The sequence below is a fragment of the Leucoraja erinacea genome, chromosome 4, assembly GCF_028641065.1.
Source record: "Leucoraja erinacea ecotype New England chromosome 4, Leri_hhj_1, whole genome shotgun sequence".
Classification (NCBI taxonomy): domain Eukaryota; kingdom Metazoa; phylum Chordata; class Chondrichthyes; order Rajiformes; family Rajidae; genus Leucoraja; species Leucoraja erinaceus.
This window is the reverse complement of record NC_073380.1, coordinates 54,970,186-54,988,448: the sequence shown is the minus strand read 5'-3', so window position 1 is coordinate 54,988,448 and position 18,263 is coordinate 54,970,186. Positions and strand designations below refer to the sequence as shown.

The window sequence follows — 18,263 nt, the reverse complement described above, 5'->3', positions numbered from 1 at the left end:
ATGCAAAATCTTTGAGCTAATTGTAAATGCTGTTATTTTTCTCTATTGTCACATGTCCCTGCCTTCCCCCCCCCCTTGCTTAATGTTTATTATCCAGTATCAATTACACTTGGTCTTATTAATCTACAAGAGGAGATATAATGATGTAAAAATACTTGAAACACGCCTGAATGATAGTTTGCGAGGGAAGATTGAGGAAGGGGTAGATGTGACTAATTCTGAATGTTATGTCAGCCCGATGTTAAAATCCCCCTAGGACCAACCTTTCTACAGATGTACTGTAGAAAGCGTGCTATTGGCTTGCATCTTAGCATGGTTTGGGAACAGTTTTGCCCAAAATCGCAAAAAATCACAGTTGTGGATGTAGCACAGTCCATCACACAGACCATTGACTCCCCACCATTAACTACATCCAGATTTCATGCTGTCTTGGAAAACCAGCCAACATAATCAAAGGTCTTTACCACCCTTTCATTCCTTCTTCTCCCCGTTCCCATTGGGCAGAAGATACAGAATCTTTCAAGTGCGCTCCATTGGGCAGAAGATACAGAATCTTTCAAGTGCGCTCCACCAGTACCTCGATACACATGACAATAATAAACGTAAACCTTAACGTAAATGGGTGAGACGGTCAGGGCAGGTGGGGCGGTGGTTCGGTTAGCTTAGAGGATACATTTCCAGATTGATATGAAATAGAACTATAGAGTCACACTGGACGAAGTGGGACCCGTTGGGCCCCATGTTCACACGGAGGGCTGGTCCCCCAACGCAATATTCCACTTCTCCACCAATTCCAATATTGGTGGCCAGTGGTGGTGGGGGGGGGGGGGCTTTCTGGAGTGCTGGTATGGGTTCTTGGGGTGGCAGCTCAGTCCCTCAAGCCTGATCTGCTGGCAGCTCACTCACGGCTGGTGGGCTGGCAGTTGACATGACTATTCCTTGAAATTCCATTTCAAGCAGGATGCAAGGCCACCAAATTCAAATCCATGTTCCTACCATTTCAAGCAGGGTGCAAGGCCACCGAATTCAAGTGCAGTTTCCAACCACTTCAAGCAGGGTGCAAGGCCACTAAATTCAAGTGCAGTTTCATACCACTTCAAGCTGGATCCAAGGCTGCCAAATTCAAGTGCAGTTTCATACCACTTTCAGCAGGGTGCAAGGCCACCAAATTCAAATGCAGCTTCATACCATTTCATGCAGGGTGAAACCACCATAAAACCACACAAAACACCAAACCCACAGTTCAGTAGACATTCAGTGTGTTCAGTTGATTAACAGCTCAGACAGAGTCATGACCTCTCCCTCCCCCATCATGCAGACACTGAGCCACACCCACACTTCCAGGTTTTATAACCACTCCCACTCCCACCGGAAAAGGTGTGGCTTTCAGGGCGTGATTGACAGGAGAGAGATTCTCAACATTTTTTAAACACTAATAACACTTTTATTTTTCATTGATGGGAAGAATTCTCTGCACCTGCTCAGTGGAGGGGGGACTGAGTAAGATGGCCAAAAATCACAGCCGTAAGTGGTAGCGTTTTATCTAAAATCAATATACAGTGCAAACAGGAAGTAAGTGCATTTGCAGTAGTGCCTTTTAACTTCAAGCCAAAGCACCGCACCTACACCAATCACCCATTCACACGAGCTCTACGCTATCCCACTTTCCCACTCCCCAAATTGGGGCAATTTACAGAAGCCAATTAAACTACAAACCTTTATGAACCAGAGCAATCAGAGGAGACCCATGCGGTCACAGAGGGAACATGCAAACTCTGCATGGACAGCACCCGAAGTCGAGGTCGAGATCGAACCCGGGTCTCTGGCGATCTGAAGCAGCAACTCTACCTGTTGGGTGAAGAAGGTTCCCCCACAATCTCTTCCTCTTTATCCTAAACCTATGTCCTCTAGTTATATCCACCTCTCATACGGGGAAACGTTTCCCACAGACCACACTATCAAGAGCCCTCACCATTTTATGCACAACTCCATTCCAGGAAAAACAGAGTAAGCCTCTCCAAAAAAATACACTAAGTGCTGGAGTAACTCAGCAGGTCAGGCACCATCTCTGGAGAACATGGATCAGCGACGATTCAGGTCTGGACCCTTCTTCAGACTGCAAATCTACCCCCCCCCCCCCCCCCCCCACACACTCATCTGTGCCCACCTATCACTTGCCAGGCTTTGTCCCATCCCCACCTCTCTTCCAGCTCCCCCCCCCCCCCCCCCAGTCCAGTCAGTCTGAAGAGGGGTCCGACCTGGAACCTTTCCTGTCCATGTTCTCCAGATATGCTGCATAAACCGCTGAGTTACTCCAACACTCTGCCTTTTATTTACTTCAATGAAAATCCTGCATATCCTCCTATCTCCGTGACTAATGAGCTTAATCTTTGTTCAAAGACTGACAAATATTAACTTCCATCAACTTATTGTAAATACCAGTTGAAATTTGGGAAGCCAATTCCGATTAAAGTTCAAGCATATTTGCTCTGTTAATTTTTCTCCAGAAATGCAAGTTCACATCAATAGATAAGGAAAATGCTGACTTGGCATTTAAAATATTGCTTGCAAACGTGAAATAGATTGAAATTGGCTATACAATCTGAAATACTTCTTGGCCGATAGACCTGTTTGTGTGCTGTAGACTGCCATGAATAGCCAAGAAATGACACAAAGATGAAAAGGGAGGAAGTATATGATCAAGAGGGGGCAACTTTTTCACACAAACGGTGGTATGTGTATGGAGCAAACAGATAGAGGTGGTAGTTGAGCAGGTACTGAAATAACATTTACATGACTTTTAGACAGGTACGAATAGGAACGCTTTAGGCAGATATTGACCATCGCGAGCAGGTGGGACTAGTGTAACCATATAACCATATAACAATTACAGCACGGAAACAGGCCATCTCGGCCCTACAAGTCCATGCCGAACAATTTTTTTCCCCTTAGTCCCACCTGCCTGCACTCGTACCATAACCCTCCATTCCCTTCTCATCCATATGCCTATCCAATTTATTTTTTAAATGATACCAATGAACCTGCCTCCACCACTTCCACTGGAAGCTCATTCCACACCGCCACCACTCTCTGCGTAAAGAAGTTCCCCTCATATTACCCCTAAACTTCTGTCCCTTAATTCTGAAGTCATGTCCCCTTGTTTGAATCTTCCCTATTCTCAAAGGGAAAAGCTTGTCCACATCAACTCTGTCTATCCCTGTAGATGGGGCATTTTGGTCAGCATGGGGAAGTTGGCCGAAGGACCCGTTTCAATGCTGTATGACTCCATGACTCTGAAGGGTCTGTCCCACGGGCATGCGACTGCATGCGGCAAGCGTGACCAAAAGGGCCGGTCCCACCAGCATGCGCCTGTAAGCGGCAAGCGCGACCTAACCAGATGTGGGGGCCGCGCGGAGGCGAGGTGACGTACGCCGTCGAGGCTGCTGGGGGCCAGCGGGCTGTTGCCGCGCAGAATTTTTGAACACGGTCAGTTTTTCGGAGCCCCGCGCGATGTCGGGACCAGCTCCGCGCAACTCCATACGGCACCGGCAATCGAAGTGGGACCAGCCCCGCGAGGCCGTACGGCTCAAGCGACCACGTTAGGTTGCACTTGCCGCATGTAGGCGCTTGCCGCACGCAGGCGCATGCTGGTGGGAGCGGCCCTTTAGATCGCGCTTGCCGCATGGAGTCGTATGCCCGTGGGACAGGCCCTTAAGGATCCTTGGCGATGGGGAAGAAGAATCAGTTGTGTTCTGGAATCACATTGTGATGAACGGTTTGGTCTTTATCTGTCTGCGATGGAACCGAGTGCCCTCAAAGGCACTGTGTGCCCTGTGGGTGGCACTTTGGCACAGCGGTAGAGTTGATGCGTCATAGCGCCAGTGACCCAGGTTCAATCCTGACCATGGGTGCTGTCTATATGGAGTTTGCACGTTCTCCCTGTGACCGCGTGGGCTTCCTGCGGGAGCTCCAATTTCCTCCCCCACTCCAAAGACGTCCAGATTTGTAGACTAATTGGCTTCTGTAAATTGTCTCTAGTGTGTAGGATAGAACTGGTGTTTGGGTGATCGATGGTTGGGGCAGACTAGTTGGGCCGAAGGGCCTGTTTCTACGTTGAATCTCTAAACTAATCTAAACAATTTAAAGTCTGATTCAATTAAGAGATAGTGATAGATTCCTTTATTTCAAGAACTTTTGTGGATCAGGATCAGGTTGCTTTTCATGGCAAACTGGGAGGTTCACAATCAGACTTTATTGACATTAGTATTACATTCCATCGTTCTATTCATCATTTATTGACATTAGAATTACACTCCGTCATTATACAACAAATACTGGGCTGTTGATCTCATGGCCATTATTTACAAGTGCTGGAGTAACTCAGCGGATCAGGCAGCATCTCTGGAGATGCTGGGATCTCTAGCATGTTAGGGTCCATTCGAAATGTTGCCTATCCATTCCCTCCACAGATGCATCTTGACCTGCTGAGTTCCAACGTTTGGTTCCAAGGTTTGTAAGTTAATTGGCTTCTGTAAATTGTCCCAAGTGTGTAGGAGAGAACGAGTGTATGGGGTGATCGTTGGTCGGCGCGGGCTCAGTGGAACGAAGGGTTGGTTTCCACGCTGTATTGAAAGCCCACATTTTGAACCAAATGTCAGGTTATGAATTCATTATTATCGACCTGTTGAATGTGTAAGGCAGTAACTTCAGCACGGAAAAGCAAGATTCTTTTTCTCGGAGGGTAATTTGACACTAGAAGGAATAGTCTTAAATTCTTCAGTTTGCCTGAAATGAATTCAAGATGACACTTTGCAACATGATGTTTTCATCTTGATTATAATCCTGTAAAGAGAAAGGAAGAGTGCAGTGTTGAAAATAACATTTAGCCACTAAAACTTTATCCTATTTTCCTCATTCCTCCAGATATTTGTTTCCTAATTCCCATTGATGTCACATTGACTGAGTTCCTTTAACACTTTGTCAAATTCCAGCCATTTCCAAGATGCCAAAGTGTTACATCTTGGAAATGCGTTAATGAATGGGATGAGCCTCGGAAATAATAGAATGTAAAACAGTACCCTTCAACCCACAATGCCCGTGCCAAACATGATGCTATTAAACTAATCACCTCTGCCTGCAAGTGATCCATATCCCTCCATTCCCTGCGTACCTATTATATTTATCTAAAAAGCTACTTAAACACCACTATTATATTCATCTCCACTCCAGCATCTAAAACTGAACACCATTTATCTTAACAAAAGGTTTTTTGTCCAGAAACAGTGACTCTGCTATTCATTCACAGATGCAGCCTGGCCTTCTGAGTGTTTCCAGCATCTTCTGTTTTCAGCCATTGTCATAAAGCATGGAAATAGGCCCTTCAGCCCAACTCCTCTATGCCAACCAAGATGCCTCATCTAAATTTACCTGCATTTGGCCCATATCCCTCAAAACCTTGTTAACCATGTACCTATCCAAGTGTCTTTTAGATGTTGTACCTGCCTCAACTACGTACCTTTTCTGCTAGCTCATTCCGTATACCCACCACCTTCCACCTCCCCCCTCAGGTTTCTATTCTTGCCGCTCTCATCTTAAACCCATGTCCTCTGGTTCTTGATTCCGCTACATCTCGGTAAAAGATTCTGTGCATTCATCCTATCTATTCCCCGCAGGATTTTATATGCCTCAAAAAGATCACCCCTTAACTTTGTGCACTGCAAGGAATAAAGTCCTAGCCTGCCTACCTCTTTCTACAGCTCAGGCCCTCGTGTCCTGGCAACATCCTCGTAAATATTCAACATCCTCGTAAATATTCCCTGCACCCTTTCCAGCTTGATAACATCGTTCCTATAACATGGTGCCCAAAACAATCTCTCCCTGCACTCTTTCTGGCTTGGTATTTTGTGCACTATCTTGTGAATGAATAAGTTTGTAAAAATTGTTACACCTGGCACATAGAAACATAGAAATATAGGTGCAGGAGTAGGCCATTCAGCCCTTCGAGCCAGCACCTTCATTCAATATGATCATGGTTGTTCATCTAAAATCAGTACCCTGTTCCTGCTGTTTCCCCATATCCCTTGATTCCTTTAGCCCGAAGAGCTAAATTTAACTCTCTCTTGAAAACATTCAGTGAATTGGCCTCCACAGCCTTCTGTGGCAGAGAATTCCACAGATTCACACCTCTCTGGGTGAAAAGGTTTTTCTGAACTCCCCCAACATCGGAAACATTTTTCCTGCATCTAGCCTGTCCAATCCTTTAAGAATTTTATATGTTTTTTATAAGATCCACTCGCATCCTTCTAAATTCCAGTGAATAAAAGCCCAGTTGACCCATTCTTTCAACATATGTCTGTCCCGACATCCTGGTGAACTTACGCTGCACTCCCTCTATAGCAAAATGTCCTTCCTCAAGTTAGGAAACCAAAATTGCACACAATGCTCCAGGTGCAGTCTCACCAGGGCCCTGTACAACTGCAGTAGGACCTCTTTGCTCCTAAACTCAAATCCTCTCGCAATGAAGGCCAAGATGCCATTTGCTTTCTTCACTGCATGTTGTACCTGCATGCTTACTTTCAGTGACTGGTGTACAAGCACACCCAGGCCTCGTTGCACCTCCCCTTTTCCGAATCTGACACCATTCAAGTAATAATTTGCCTTCCTGTTTTTACCACATTTCTCTCATTTCTCATAATCTCACATTTATCCCCATTATACTGCATCTGCCATACATCTGCCCACTCGCCCAATCTATGCAAGTCACCCTGCAGCCTCATAGTATCCTCATCGCAGCTCACACTGCCACTCAGCTTTGTGTCATCCGCAAACTTGGAGATGTCACATTTAATTCCCTCGTCTAAATCGTTAATATATGTTGTAAATAACTGTGGTCCCAGCACCGAGCCTTGCAGCACCCCACTAGTCACTGCCTGCCATTCTGAAAAGGACCCGTTAATTCCTACTCTTTGCTTCCTGTCTGCCAACAGTTCTCTGTCCATGTCAATACCTACCCCAATACCATGTGCTGTAATTTTGCACACTAATCTTTTGTGTGGGACCTTGTCTAAGGCTTTTTGAAAATCCAGATACACCACATCCACTGGCTCTCCCTTATCCAGTCTACTTGTTACATCCTCAAAAAATTCCCTGTTTTCTCTCTCCCTCCTTTCTTAAAAAGTGGGGTTACATTGGCCACCTTCCAGTCCACAGGAACTGATCCAGAGTCGAGAGAACATTGGAAAATGATCACTAATGCATCCATGATTTCTAGGGCCACCTCCTTGAGTATTCTGGGATGCAGATCATCAGGCCTGGGGATTTATCAGCCTTCAGTCCCAACAGTTTACCCAACACTATTTCCTGACTAATGTGGGTTCCCTTCAGTTCCTCCCTCCCACTAGATCCTTGGTCCCCTAGTATTTCTGGGAGATTGTGTCTTCCTTGGTGAAGACAGAACCAAAGTACTCATTCAACTGTTCTGCCATTTCCTTGTTTCCGTTTATAAATTCGCCTGTCTCTGATTGTAAGGGACCTAAATTTGTCTTCACTAATCTTTTCCTTTTTATATATTGAAAGAAGCTTTTACAGTCAGTTTTTTTAATATTCCCTGCAAGCTTTCTGAAGAAGGGTCTCGACGCGAAACGTCACCCATTCCTTCTTTCCAGAGATGCTGCCTGTCCCGCTAAATTACTCCAGCATATTTTGTCTACCTTCAGTTAAAACCAACATCTGCAGTTCTTTCTTACACAACCTTTCTTTCGTGCTCTTTTTTCCCCCTCTTAATAAACCCCTTTGTCCTAATCAGTTGAATTCTAAATTTCTCCCAGTCCTCCGGTTTGCTGCTTCCTCTGGCCAATTTGTATGCCTCTTTCTTGGATTTAACACTATCTTTGGGGTGGGTGATTGCAACCTTCACGTGGTCCGCCCTGTTTCGACGAATGCAATTAACCTGGTGTCCACAATCAAATAAGATCAAATAGAACAAGTTGTCTTACAACTTTAGGCTGTGCACGCCATACTTAAGAAGACACTATCCTTGGTTTCCCTCGTTAGCCATGGTTGAGCTGCCTTCCCCGTTTTATTATTTCGCCAGTATAGTAGTATACAATGGAAGTGCACTCACCACAAAGTGATCGTAGCTGAACTGATGTCGTAGTGCGAGGTGAGCGATTAAGTTTCTGCTGTAGTAATTAGGAACCCCCCATGGCATTGATGCACAGATCGGACACACCTGCAGGGCAAGAGTCCAAAGGTTTAGGAGGTAGAAGCAGCCTGAGGAGAAACATCTCTCACTTCAAGGCCAGTCATTTTTTTTTTTAGGTTTCGAGATACAGTGGGTAGGTATGTTACAAAACCTACCTGAATTGTGTCTGAGTATCTGCCCCACCCCGTGTGCGCGATTCTGGCGCTGTTTAGAGGGGGAGGGTTTAAAACGCGATTTTTACTAGACTGTTGCAATCGAAAATGTTCAGCCTAGTAAATCATTAACGGAAAATCGCTGGAAGACCCCGTCGCAAAAGGTATTATTAGTTTTTATGGCCTTGTATAATAGTTATAGTAGTTTAAAAATCAATCTCTCAACCCACAACCTCTCGCAGCCCCAGGGTTTTATAAAGCAAACAATTAAAGGTATGTACCTTATTTTTACATTAAAAGGGGCTTCTTAAGAACCCTGTATATAAAATTTTCTATAGCGAATAGTTCATTTTGGGCTCTTTATATCCCGCAGTATTTTTCTGGGCATTTGAGGGCACAAATCCAGCGCAATGTGAACGTTCTAAACCAGCGCGTTCACAGGAACCCACTAGAAAGCTGATTTAAATTGACTTTAATTTACAGCAATTGAACACTAAATTCCGTCCATTTGGCCTATAAATTGATGTAAATGAGATTTAAAAATCATGTTTTATTGTGAATTATTTGTGAATATTATTTGGACACTTAGGCTATTTAAAAATGTTAATCATTTATTAAGAAATGGATAGATGTTTAGATCTAGTAATTGAAGTTTGAAATTAGCTACAATTGGGTAACTAATTAATTATATGCTTTAATTTCAGGTCCTCCAAGTAAGATTATTTTATATTTGTTTCAGAATGGTTCAATCTATGATAACTGAAAATTTCATTCAGTTCTCTTAATTTTTAAGAAGGTTATGGGCTTTTGACTGTCCTCGATCACAGCTTTTTTGTTATGTCCATAGAAAATCAATAGGGAACAAGATGCTAATTTCCGAGTATGAAAATGGCCATAACGTTTTTATTACTTGAGATATGAAAGTGAATTAGGTGTCAAATTAAACTACTTGTTATGCTTTATCTGATGGGATAAATTGCAGACTTGATTTTTTAAATCTCAAAATTTTATAACATTGCTACAGTGGGGAAACAGGCCCTTCGACCCACCAAATCCACGCTGACCAGCGATCCCCACCCATTAACACTATCCTACACAAACCAGGAACAATTTGTTGTACAATTTTACCAAGCCAATCAATTTACAAACCTGCACGTCTTTGGAGTGTGGGAGGAAACCGGAGCACCTGGAGAAAACCCACACAGATCATGGGGAGAACATACAAACTCCGTACAGACAGCACCCGTGGTCAGGATAAAACCCGGGTCTCTGGAGCTGTAAGGCAGCAACGCCACCATTGTGCCGCCCTAATTGCTCCATGAGCAATTAAACATTTTACCACATTGCCAGGGTCCAATGGACAGTGACTGCTGAAACCACTAGGCCGTAGGGATTCGCTAATAAAAAGTTATGACCCTGAAAATCCAACGTCGCCTGAGTAGAAACTCAGACAGAAGGGGACGCAGGTGCCGGAATCTTGTGTAGAGCACAAAATGCTGGAGGAACTTTAGGGGCGGCACAGTGGTGCAGCGGTAGAGTTGTTGCCTTACAGCGCCAGAGACCCGGCTTCAATCCCGACTACGGGTGCTGTCTGTACGGAGTTTGTACCTTCTCCCTGTGACCACGCCAGTTTTCTCCAGATGCTCGTATGTAGGATAGTGCTAGTGTGTGGAGTAGTGCTAGTGTGTAGGGTAGTGCTAGTGTGTAGAGTAGTGCTAGAGTGTAGGATAGTGCTAGAGTGTAGGATAGTGCTAGTGTGTAGGATAGTGCTAGTGTGTAGGATAGTGCTAGTGTGTAGGATAATGCTAGTATGTAGGATAGTGCTAGTGTGTGGAGTAGTGCTAGTGTGTAGGATAGTGCTAGTGTGTAGGATAGTGCTAGTGTGTAGGATAATGCTAGTGTGTAGGATAATGCTAGTGTGTAGGATAGTGCTAGTGTGTGGAGTAGTGCTAGTGTGTAGGGTAGTGCTAGTGTGTAGGGTAGTGCTAGTGTGTAGGGTAGTGCTAGTGTGTAGGATAGTGCTAGTGAACAGCGTGATCGCTGGTCGGCACAGACTCGGTCGGCCCAAGGCCTTGTTTCCGTGCTGTATCACTAAACCAAACTAAACTTAGCGAGTCAGGCAGCATCTGAGGAGGATATAGACAGGCGACATCTTGGGTCGAGACCCTTCTTCAGTCTGGAAGAAGAACTTCTTCACAGTATGCATACTTTGAGATATCACAGTGGAGCCGTAAAATGGAGACACAAGGAACTCTTGCGTATGGAAAAAGTTCTCAAAGCATACCTTCTGAAAAAGGGTCTCGACCCGAAACCTGATTAGTGAGGGTGTCAAAGGTTATGGGGTGAAGGCAGGAGAATGGGGTTGAAAGGAAAAGACAGGTCAGCCATGATTGAATGGCGGAGTTGACTCGTTGGGCTGAATGGCCTGATTCTGCTCCTAGGACATGAACTCATGAAACGTCGTCTAAACATGCCCTCCACAGATGCTGCCTGATCCGCTGAGTTACTCCAGCACTTTGTGTCTTTCAAGCAGAAACTCCACTGCCTACTCTCGGCTCGGACCCATCCTCTAAACCCACCCAAACCCACACAAACCAACTCTGCCTATTTGACATTTTGTAACAGGGTAATTTCTGGAGCTCTCTTACCCCATAGACTGAAAGTCAGAGATTTCTTTTGGACAGCGTGGAATTTCATGAATCAGTCAGAAACACTTTCACCTCTAAATTATGTAGTTGGGAGTTCAGATCCCATTCAAGCCATGAACCAGTTTTCTGTAGGACATGCCCACTGTGTAGTTGGGATTTCAAATCCAACTGCAGCCACCAGTTCTTTTGTCATATACATCCACTGTGGAGCCGAGGGTTCAAATCCCATTCCAGCCATCAATCAGTTTTCCCTTGGGAATAAATAAAAGCAGGAAACGCTGGAAACACTCAGCTGGCCAGGCCACCTCTGTGGGAAGAGAAACATCCCATACATGCGACCAGACCCACTGAATATTTACAACATTTTCTATTTTTATTGAAGATTTCCAGCATTTTTGCATTTCTTTTCACTTACTGGTTAATAATTCAACTCATGTTGTACAATTGAAATATTACTGTCTATTTACTACATCAACATTCACTGTCTATACAGTATACAATATTGTATATATACATATGTACATTTACAATATTGTATATATACATATGTACATATATATTTTCACTATAAGTATTATAAATATAGTTATACAGTATATATTATACATAATATATTGTAATCTATTATAGTACTGTAATATTACATACAAGGTGAATACGGACACAACACCTTTGATTCCCACTCTATACATGTTTTGATGGGACAAAGATCTCGCGTTAATGCACTCACCGCTCGATGGGGTTCAAAGTAATGGTTTGTTATGCAGTGATCGACTAGGCCGATGGCATCAAAGTTCCTCTCGTGGCAGTAAGGGCAGGTGTAGGCTGAGGTCACCGGCGATCTTGCTGGTTCCCTGTAAGTAAAAAGAACGGTCACCCTATATTAGTTTTGTAGTTTTCGCGGGAGCGCCGACAACCCTACGGCATCAGCAGCGAGCGGCAGTGGAAGGAGCCGACGGCATTGCGATGCGCCAGGCTAACCCCTACTTCGCTGATCAAATGCATTTCGTTGTCTAATGCATTTCGTTGTCTCTGTACTGTACACTGACAATGACAATTAAAATTGAATCTGAATCTGAAAGGACAACACCTACACTGGCAGCACATTCCAGGTACCAACCATAATATGCAGAAAAACCTGCTTGGCACACCTGCTTTAAACTTCCCCCCCCCCTCAGCTTAAAGCTATGCCCTCAAGTATTTAACATTTCCACCCACTATCTAAAAGCCTCTTAAACACCATTATCACATCTGCCTCCTCCACCACCACAACTGGCAGCAGGTTCCAGGCACCCACCACCCTCTTTGTGATAAATCATGCCTGAAGATTGAAGATCATCGTCGTTGGATATATTTGATTGACTGTGAACAGTTTGTGGAAACAAGAAAGGACAATGGGCTATTGACCCTTCTTTTATTCTGGGGTGGCCCACATGTACTGGACTTCCTTCAGAATGGCAAACTTGCGGACTAACCCACATTTAAAGGATGGTACACACCTCCCTTTAAACAAGATTGGAATCAAACATGACAAGCGCAGCAGAGACTACAGACAGTAAGAGATCCGCAAAGGCCAGTTAAATCTACCTGTTTTTGCCACAACTAAGGCACTGGTGTATTTTTGAGAAGGTATGTTTGTGACGGGACATTATAATATTGCATAAGCAGTGCCACACAAGAGAAGCATGAACCAGTTGCACCAGCACACGGGGATTTCCAAGCGAAGCCTAACGAAGGCTGAGCAATTTTTTATGATCCTCTTCCCGTCCTATGGTAGTATAATAGTGTCACGGGAACTGATTAATATGGCCTGCGCATTAGAGACACTTGCTAATGACACTGCCATCTCCTTGAGTGCAACCCAGGAGGAGGTAGAAGGGGTAACAGCTGAGATGGTCGCTATGAGGACTGTAGTATTACAAAACAGAATGGCCTTAGATTTTATCCTAGCAGAAAAAGGAGGGACATGTGCAATAATAGGTTGAGAATGTTGCACTTTTATTCCCGATGCTTCCTCCAACATTACCAACTTGGCTGCCTATATCAGAATGGAAGTAGCTAAAATAAGGAAGGTAGGAGCTGAATTCCATGATTATAGCTCCGGGGGAGGTTGGTGGCCATTGAATATGTTTGGAGGGACTTGGGGAACTATTGTCCACTATGGATTGATTGTATTACTAGTTGTACTATTAATTTGTCTGATGAGATGCTTATGGTCTTCCGTACGTAATGTGGCAAGGACTGTAGTTGTTATCAAAATTTTGATAAAAGGATGGAATGATAATGCTGAATTATGTTGAAAATATAAGAACATATTAAATGGGTTCCTTGGCTAGCTTACAACTTATATTTAGTCTCAAATTAGGCTTTTCTCCAGTAGATTAATACAGAAAGGCAAGTCTAGACTTGCCTCAGTTTGCTGTGTATTGAGATAATGAATGACTATAACATTTGTCCACCATTTGACGAAAGAGGAAGCTAGATTGATCTCACTAAGAGGTATTGACAAATGGCCGATGCCTTTAATATGTAAAATACCTTGCACCAAATGTCCGATATCTTTGAGGTGTGCAAGTGACGAGAGAGGAAGCCAGATTGATCCCATTAAGGGGTACTGACAAATGGTTGATGCCTTTAATATGTAAGATATCTTGTACCAAATGTCAGATGCCTTTGATATGTAAAGTCCGGTAGGCGGCGCGACTCTCGTCAGCAGCGGCCTCTGCAGCCTGTCCGCGTTTTTATTATTTTTTGTCTATGTTTCTATGTAGTTTTTGTTATTTTTTGTTGGGGTGTGTGTGTGTGTTGTCTATGGGGGGAGGGAGGGGGTATGTAGTTTTTGGGGCTGCGTGGCTGATCTAGAGCGGGGTGGGAGCGGTGGTTTTTGCGGCTCGACCTCCGGAGATTCGGAAAATTGCTATGCTGCACCAACTGTCCGGTATGGCGGGTGGGGTGGGGAGAGGAGGGTCCCAGAGGGAGACCCTTTTTCAGGGGTACTGACAACGGGTTTCTCCCCTTTAACAGGGTAAGAGCTCTTGTACCAGGGCCTGACATCAGATGCACTGCTTGGAATGGCCGCGGGACGGCGAGCGACTCTCGTCAGCAGCGGCCTCTGCAGCCTGGGACGCGTTTTTATTATTTTTTGTCTATGTTTCTATGGTTTTTGTTATTTTTTGTTGGGGGTGTGTGTGGGGGGGGGGGGGGGGGGGGGGGGGGGGGGGGTAACTTTTAATCTCTCCCTGCACGGGAGACCCGACCTTTTCTTTGTCGGGTCTCCGTTGTCGTTGGGGCTGCAACGAGGAGCGGCCTCCAACAGGAGAAGACCGGGGACTCTGGTGCCGACGACTCACCTCGCCGTCGCGGAGCTGGCCGAGTCCGGAGCGGGTGGAGCGGTGGTGGAGCGCTGCTGCGGCCCGACCTCCGGAGATTCGGAGGCTGCAACTGCGGGTCTGGCGGACGGCGGCACCGGGAGCCCGCGGGTCCCTGGAGGGAGACCGCTTTTCAGGGCTCCCGCAACGGCGACTTCTCCCGCCCGAGTTGCGGGGTCGAAGAGCTCCTGGAGCGGGGCCTGACATCACCGCCCCGCGCGGCTTGGAATGGCCGCGGGACTCGGCGAGCGACCTCGCATCACCCGGCGTGGCTTTAATGGCCGCGGGACAATCGCCATCGCCAGCCGGGGGCTTTGACTTTGACTCTGACATCGGGGGGGGGGGGGGGGAGTGCAGTGGAGAGATACGTTTTTTTGGCCTTCCATCACAGCGATGTGATGGATGTTTATGTAAATTATGTTGTGTCTTGGGTCTATTTGTTTGTAATGTTTGGCTGCAGAAACGGCATTTCGTTTGGACCTCAAGGGGTCCAAATGACAATTAAATTGAATCTTGAATCTTGAATCCTTGTACCATATGACAAGATGCCTTTGATGTGACGCATCCTGTAGTAACCTTTATTCTCTGTACCTCTGACCATGACTAATGTTTGTGGAATGTGCTAAGGTGACAAAAAAACACTATATAATACAATGTAATTCTGTTGTTAAGGAAAGTGGACAGAAGACTGCCAAGGTGCTCACTTGACTGGGGTTCTCCCTGCCACTTCCATCGGCCGATAATAAGTAAAGTTTTGAACTGGTCTACCAAACGTATTTTGAGTTGTCTGTTTATTAAGAAGCGAACCTGTTTGATTGTTATAAAAGTAACTTTTTCATCAGGAAGAAATTGCAAACCCCACAAAGGCAGCATCCAAAGTCAGGATTGAACCCAGGTCTCTGGCGCTGTGAGGTATCAGCTCGACCAGCTACGCCACTGCGCCGCCCTTTATTTCCGTTCCTTTTCTCGTCAATGGGACCAGATTTTGGAACTCCCTCGATAAGAGTAGTGTATGGGAGCTCCTTCACTTGGACCTCAGAGCCATAGAGCCATCCAGGATGGAAATGGGCCCTTCGGCCCAACTGGTCCATGCTTACCAAGATGCCCCATCTAAATTAGTCCCTTTTGCCCACGTTGGGACCATATCCCTCTAAACCTTTCCATCTACCTGTGTATGTGTCTTTTAAATGCTGTTATAATACCTGCCTCAATTACCACCTCTGGCAGCTCATTCCATGAACCCCTCAACTTCTGTGTGAAAAGATTGCCCGTAAGCTTCCTGTTGTAACTTTCCTGTCTCATCTCAAACCAATGTTGGTTAGTTTGAGTAAAAAACTCTATTCACCCTATGATCCTTTTGATAATTAAACCCTGCTGACTCTTGACCCTTGTCTCACTCTGTAGACTTTCGAGCGGAAACAGGCTCTTCGGCCCTTGAGGACACGCTGACAAGTGATAACCCCGTACACTAGCACTATCCTACACTCTAAGGATAATTCATAATTCACAGAAGCCAATTAACCTAAAAACCTGGACGTATTTGGAGTGTGGGAGGAAACTGGAGCACCCGGAGAAAACCCACGCGGTGACAGGAGAATGTAAAAACTCCTTGCAAACAGCAACCATAGTCAGGATCGAACCCGGGTCTCTGACACTGTGAGGCAATAGCTCTACTGCTGTGCTTCTCACACCGGGGTTTAAGTCGGAATAAAGAAGGTGCTAGCACCATCAGCAGAATGTATAAACTTCCTGATCTATTACAAAGTCCATCCATTAACACCAGTCTTTCGCAGGGTGTGTCGTACATCAATAGGGTTGGGTCTGTCCAGGCCCAGTTGGGATGACACACATGGACGGCATGGTGGTGCAGCGGTAGAGTTGCTTCCCTTACAGTGGCAGAGACCCAGCTTTGATCCTGTCTGTGATGCTGTCTGTATGGAGCTTGTACGTTCTCCCCATGACATATGTGGGTTTTCTACGATCTTGGTGGGCCGAAGGGCTGTCACCTCGCTATATCTGAAAACAAAATTAATATAAACACAGGTCAGTCCTGTGGACTCCCATCTTACCTGTGTGAGGCAGGACTTGTCCGGGGCAGAGGGCAGGTTTCAGTCTCCTGGTGATCCTCCTCCAGATACCTCGAGCAGCTTCTTGCATGCTCCCTCAACGCGGACAACCTCACCTGGACAACACATGGCAAACACTCAGTCAACATGAGCATTAGTGTGTCATCATCTCCAAATACCTCTAACCACAGAATCTTGGAATGAGAAAGGTCTTTCGGTCCATCAACTCCGTACTGGCCCAATGGGAGAGCAATCCGAGACCCACATCCATGTCTTCCTCACATAGCCCTGTGGATGGAATTAAATCTTCCTCTACTGCAACCCGAGGACGGCACAGTGGTGCAGCGGTAGAGTTGCTGCCTTACAGCACCAGAGACCCAGATTTGATCCTGATTACGGGTGCTATTTGTACGGAGTTTGTACGTTCTCCCTGTGAGCACGTGGGTTTTCTCTGGGTGTTCTGGTTTCCTCCCACACTCCAAAGACGTTTAGGATTGAAGACTAATTGGCTTCTGTAAAATTGTAAATTGTCCCTGGTGCGTGTAGGATAGTGTTACTGTACAGGGATCGGTGGTCAGCGCGGACTTGGTGGGCCGAAGGGTCTGTTTCTGCGCTGTATCTCTAAACTGAACTAAACCAAAAACTCACTGCCAGTGCATTCCGGACCCTAACTATTTAAACATGGAGCAGTACAGCACAGGAACAGGCCATTTGGCACACAATGTCCATGTTGAACATATGGTTGTTGGGTCTCAATCCTGGGATTTCCTCACCTATGGCACAGTGGGGGGGCCCTTCACCAGAGGTACAACATGTGTTTGAGAGGGCGATTTACCACCGCATGGAACACAGAACATACAGCAGGCCCTTTGACCCACATTGTCCTTGCTGAACACAATACCAAGTTAAACTAATCTCCTCAGCATGCACATTACCCCTCCATTGCCTGTATATATGTGTGCTTATCTAAAAGCCTCTATCGCATCTGCCTCCACCACAATCCTTGGCAGCGCATTCCAGGTACCCAATAATCTCCCGCACATCTCCTTTAAACTTTTTCTGAGGAAGTCTGAAGAAGTGTCCCGGCCCGAAACGTCACCTATCCATTTTCTCCAGAGATGCTGTCTGGCCCGCTGAGATACTCCCACATTTTGTGTCTAACGTTTAAACATTTCCTCTCTCACTTTAAAGCTGTGCCCTCAATTCTTTGACATTTCGACCCGAGGGGGAAAAGCTTCTGATTGTCTACCCTATGTATGCCTCTCATAGTTTTACAGTATATACTTCCATTAGGTCTCTCCTCAACCTCTGACATTCCAGAGAAAACAATCCAAGATTGTGCTCTGTTTAACCAATTCCTTATAGCCAATACCCTCTAATCCAGGCAGCAGTCTGGTATACTCCCCCTCCCTTTCAACTCCCCCTCCCATTCCCAATCTGACCTTTCTGTCTTGGGCCTCCTCCATTGTCAGAGTGAGGCTCATCGCAAAATGGAGGAACAGCACCTCATATTTTGCTTGGGTAGTTTACACCCCAGCGGTATGAACATTGACTTCTTCAGATAGCCCTTGCTTTCCCTCTCCATCCCTTCCCTTCCCAGTTCTCCCACTAGTCTTACTGTCTCCGACTACATTCTTTCTCTGCCCCCTCTCCTGACATCAGTCTGAAGAAGGGTCTCGACCTGAAACGTCGCCAATTCCTTCCCTCCATAGATGCTGCCTCACCCGCTGAGTTACTCCATCATTTTGTGTCTGCCTTCCATTTTACCAGCATCTGCAGTTCTTTCTTAAGCATTCTGGTAAACCTCTTCTGCATCCTCTCCCAAG

At 45.6% G+C, this 18,263-nt stretch overlaps 1 protein-coding gene across 1 annotated transcript in view; it reads right to left on the bottom strand.

The window, feature by feature from the left end:
- Positions 1-4,166: 4,166 nt before the first annotated feature.
- Positions 4,167-18,263, bottom strand: part of LOC129696432 (E3 ubiquitin-protein ligase RNF114) — a 28,871-nt gene continuing 14,774 nt past the window's right edge. Inside the window, exons 3-6 of the mRNA XM_055634314.1 lie at positions 16,441-16,553; positions 11,734-11,857; positions 8,123-8,230; positions 4,167-4,842 (exon numbers count right to left, since the gene is read on the bottom strand). Coding sequence (XP_055490289.1) covers positions 4,777-4,842; positions 8,123-8,230; positions 11,734-11,857; positions 16,441-16,553 — 411 coding nt within the window. The 3' untranslated portion in view covers positions 4,167-4,776. The remainder of the gene's footprint in view (positions 4,843-8,122; positions 8,231-11,733; positions 11,858-16,440; positions 16,554-18,263) is intronic.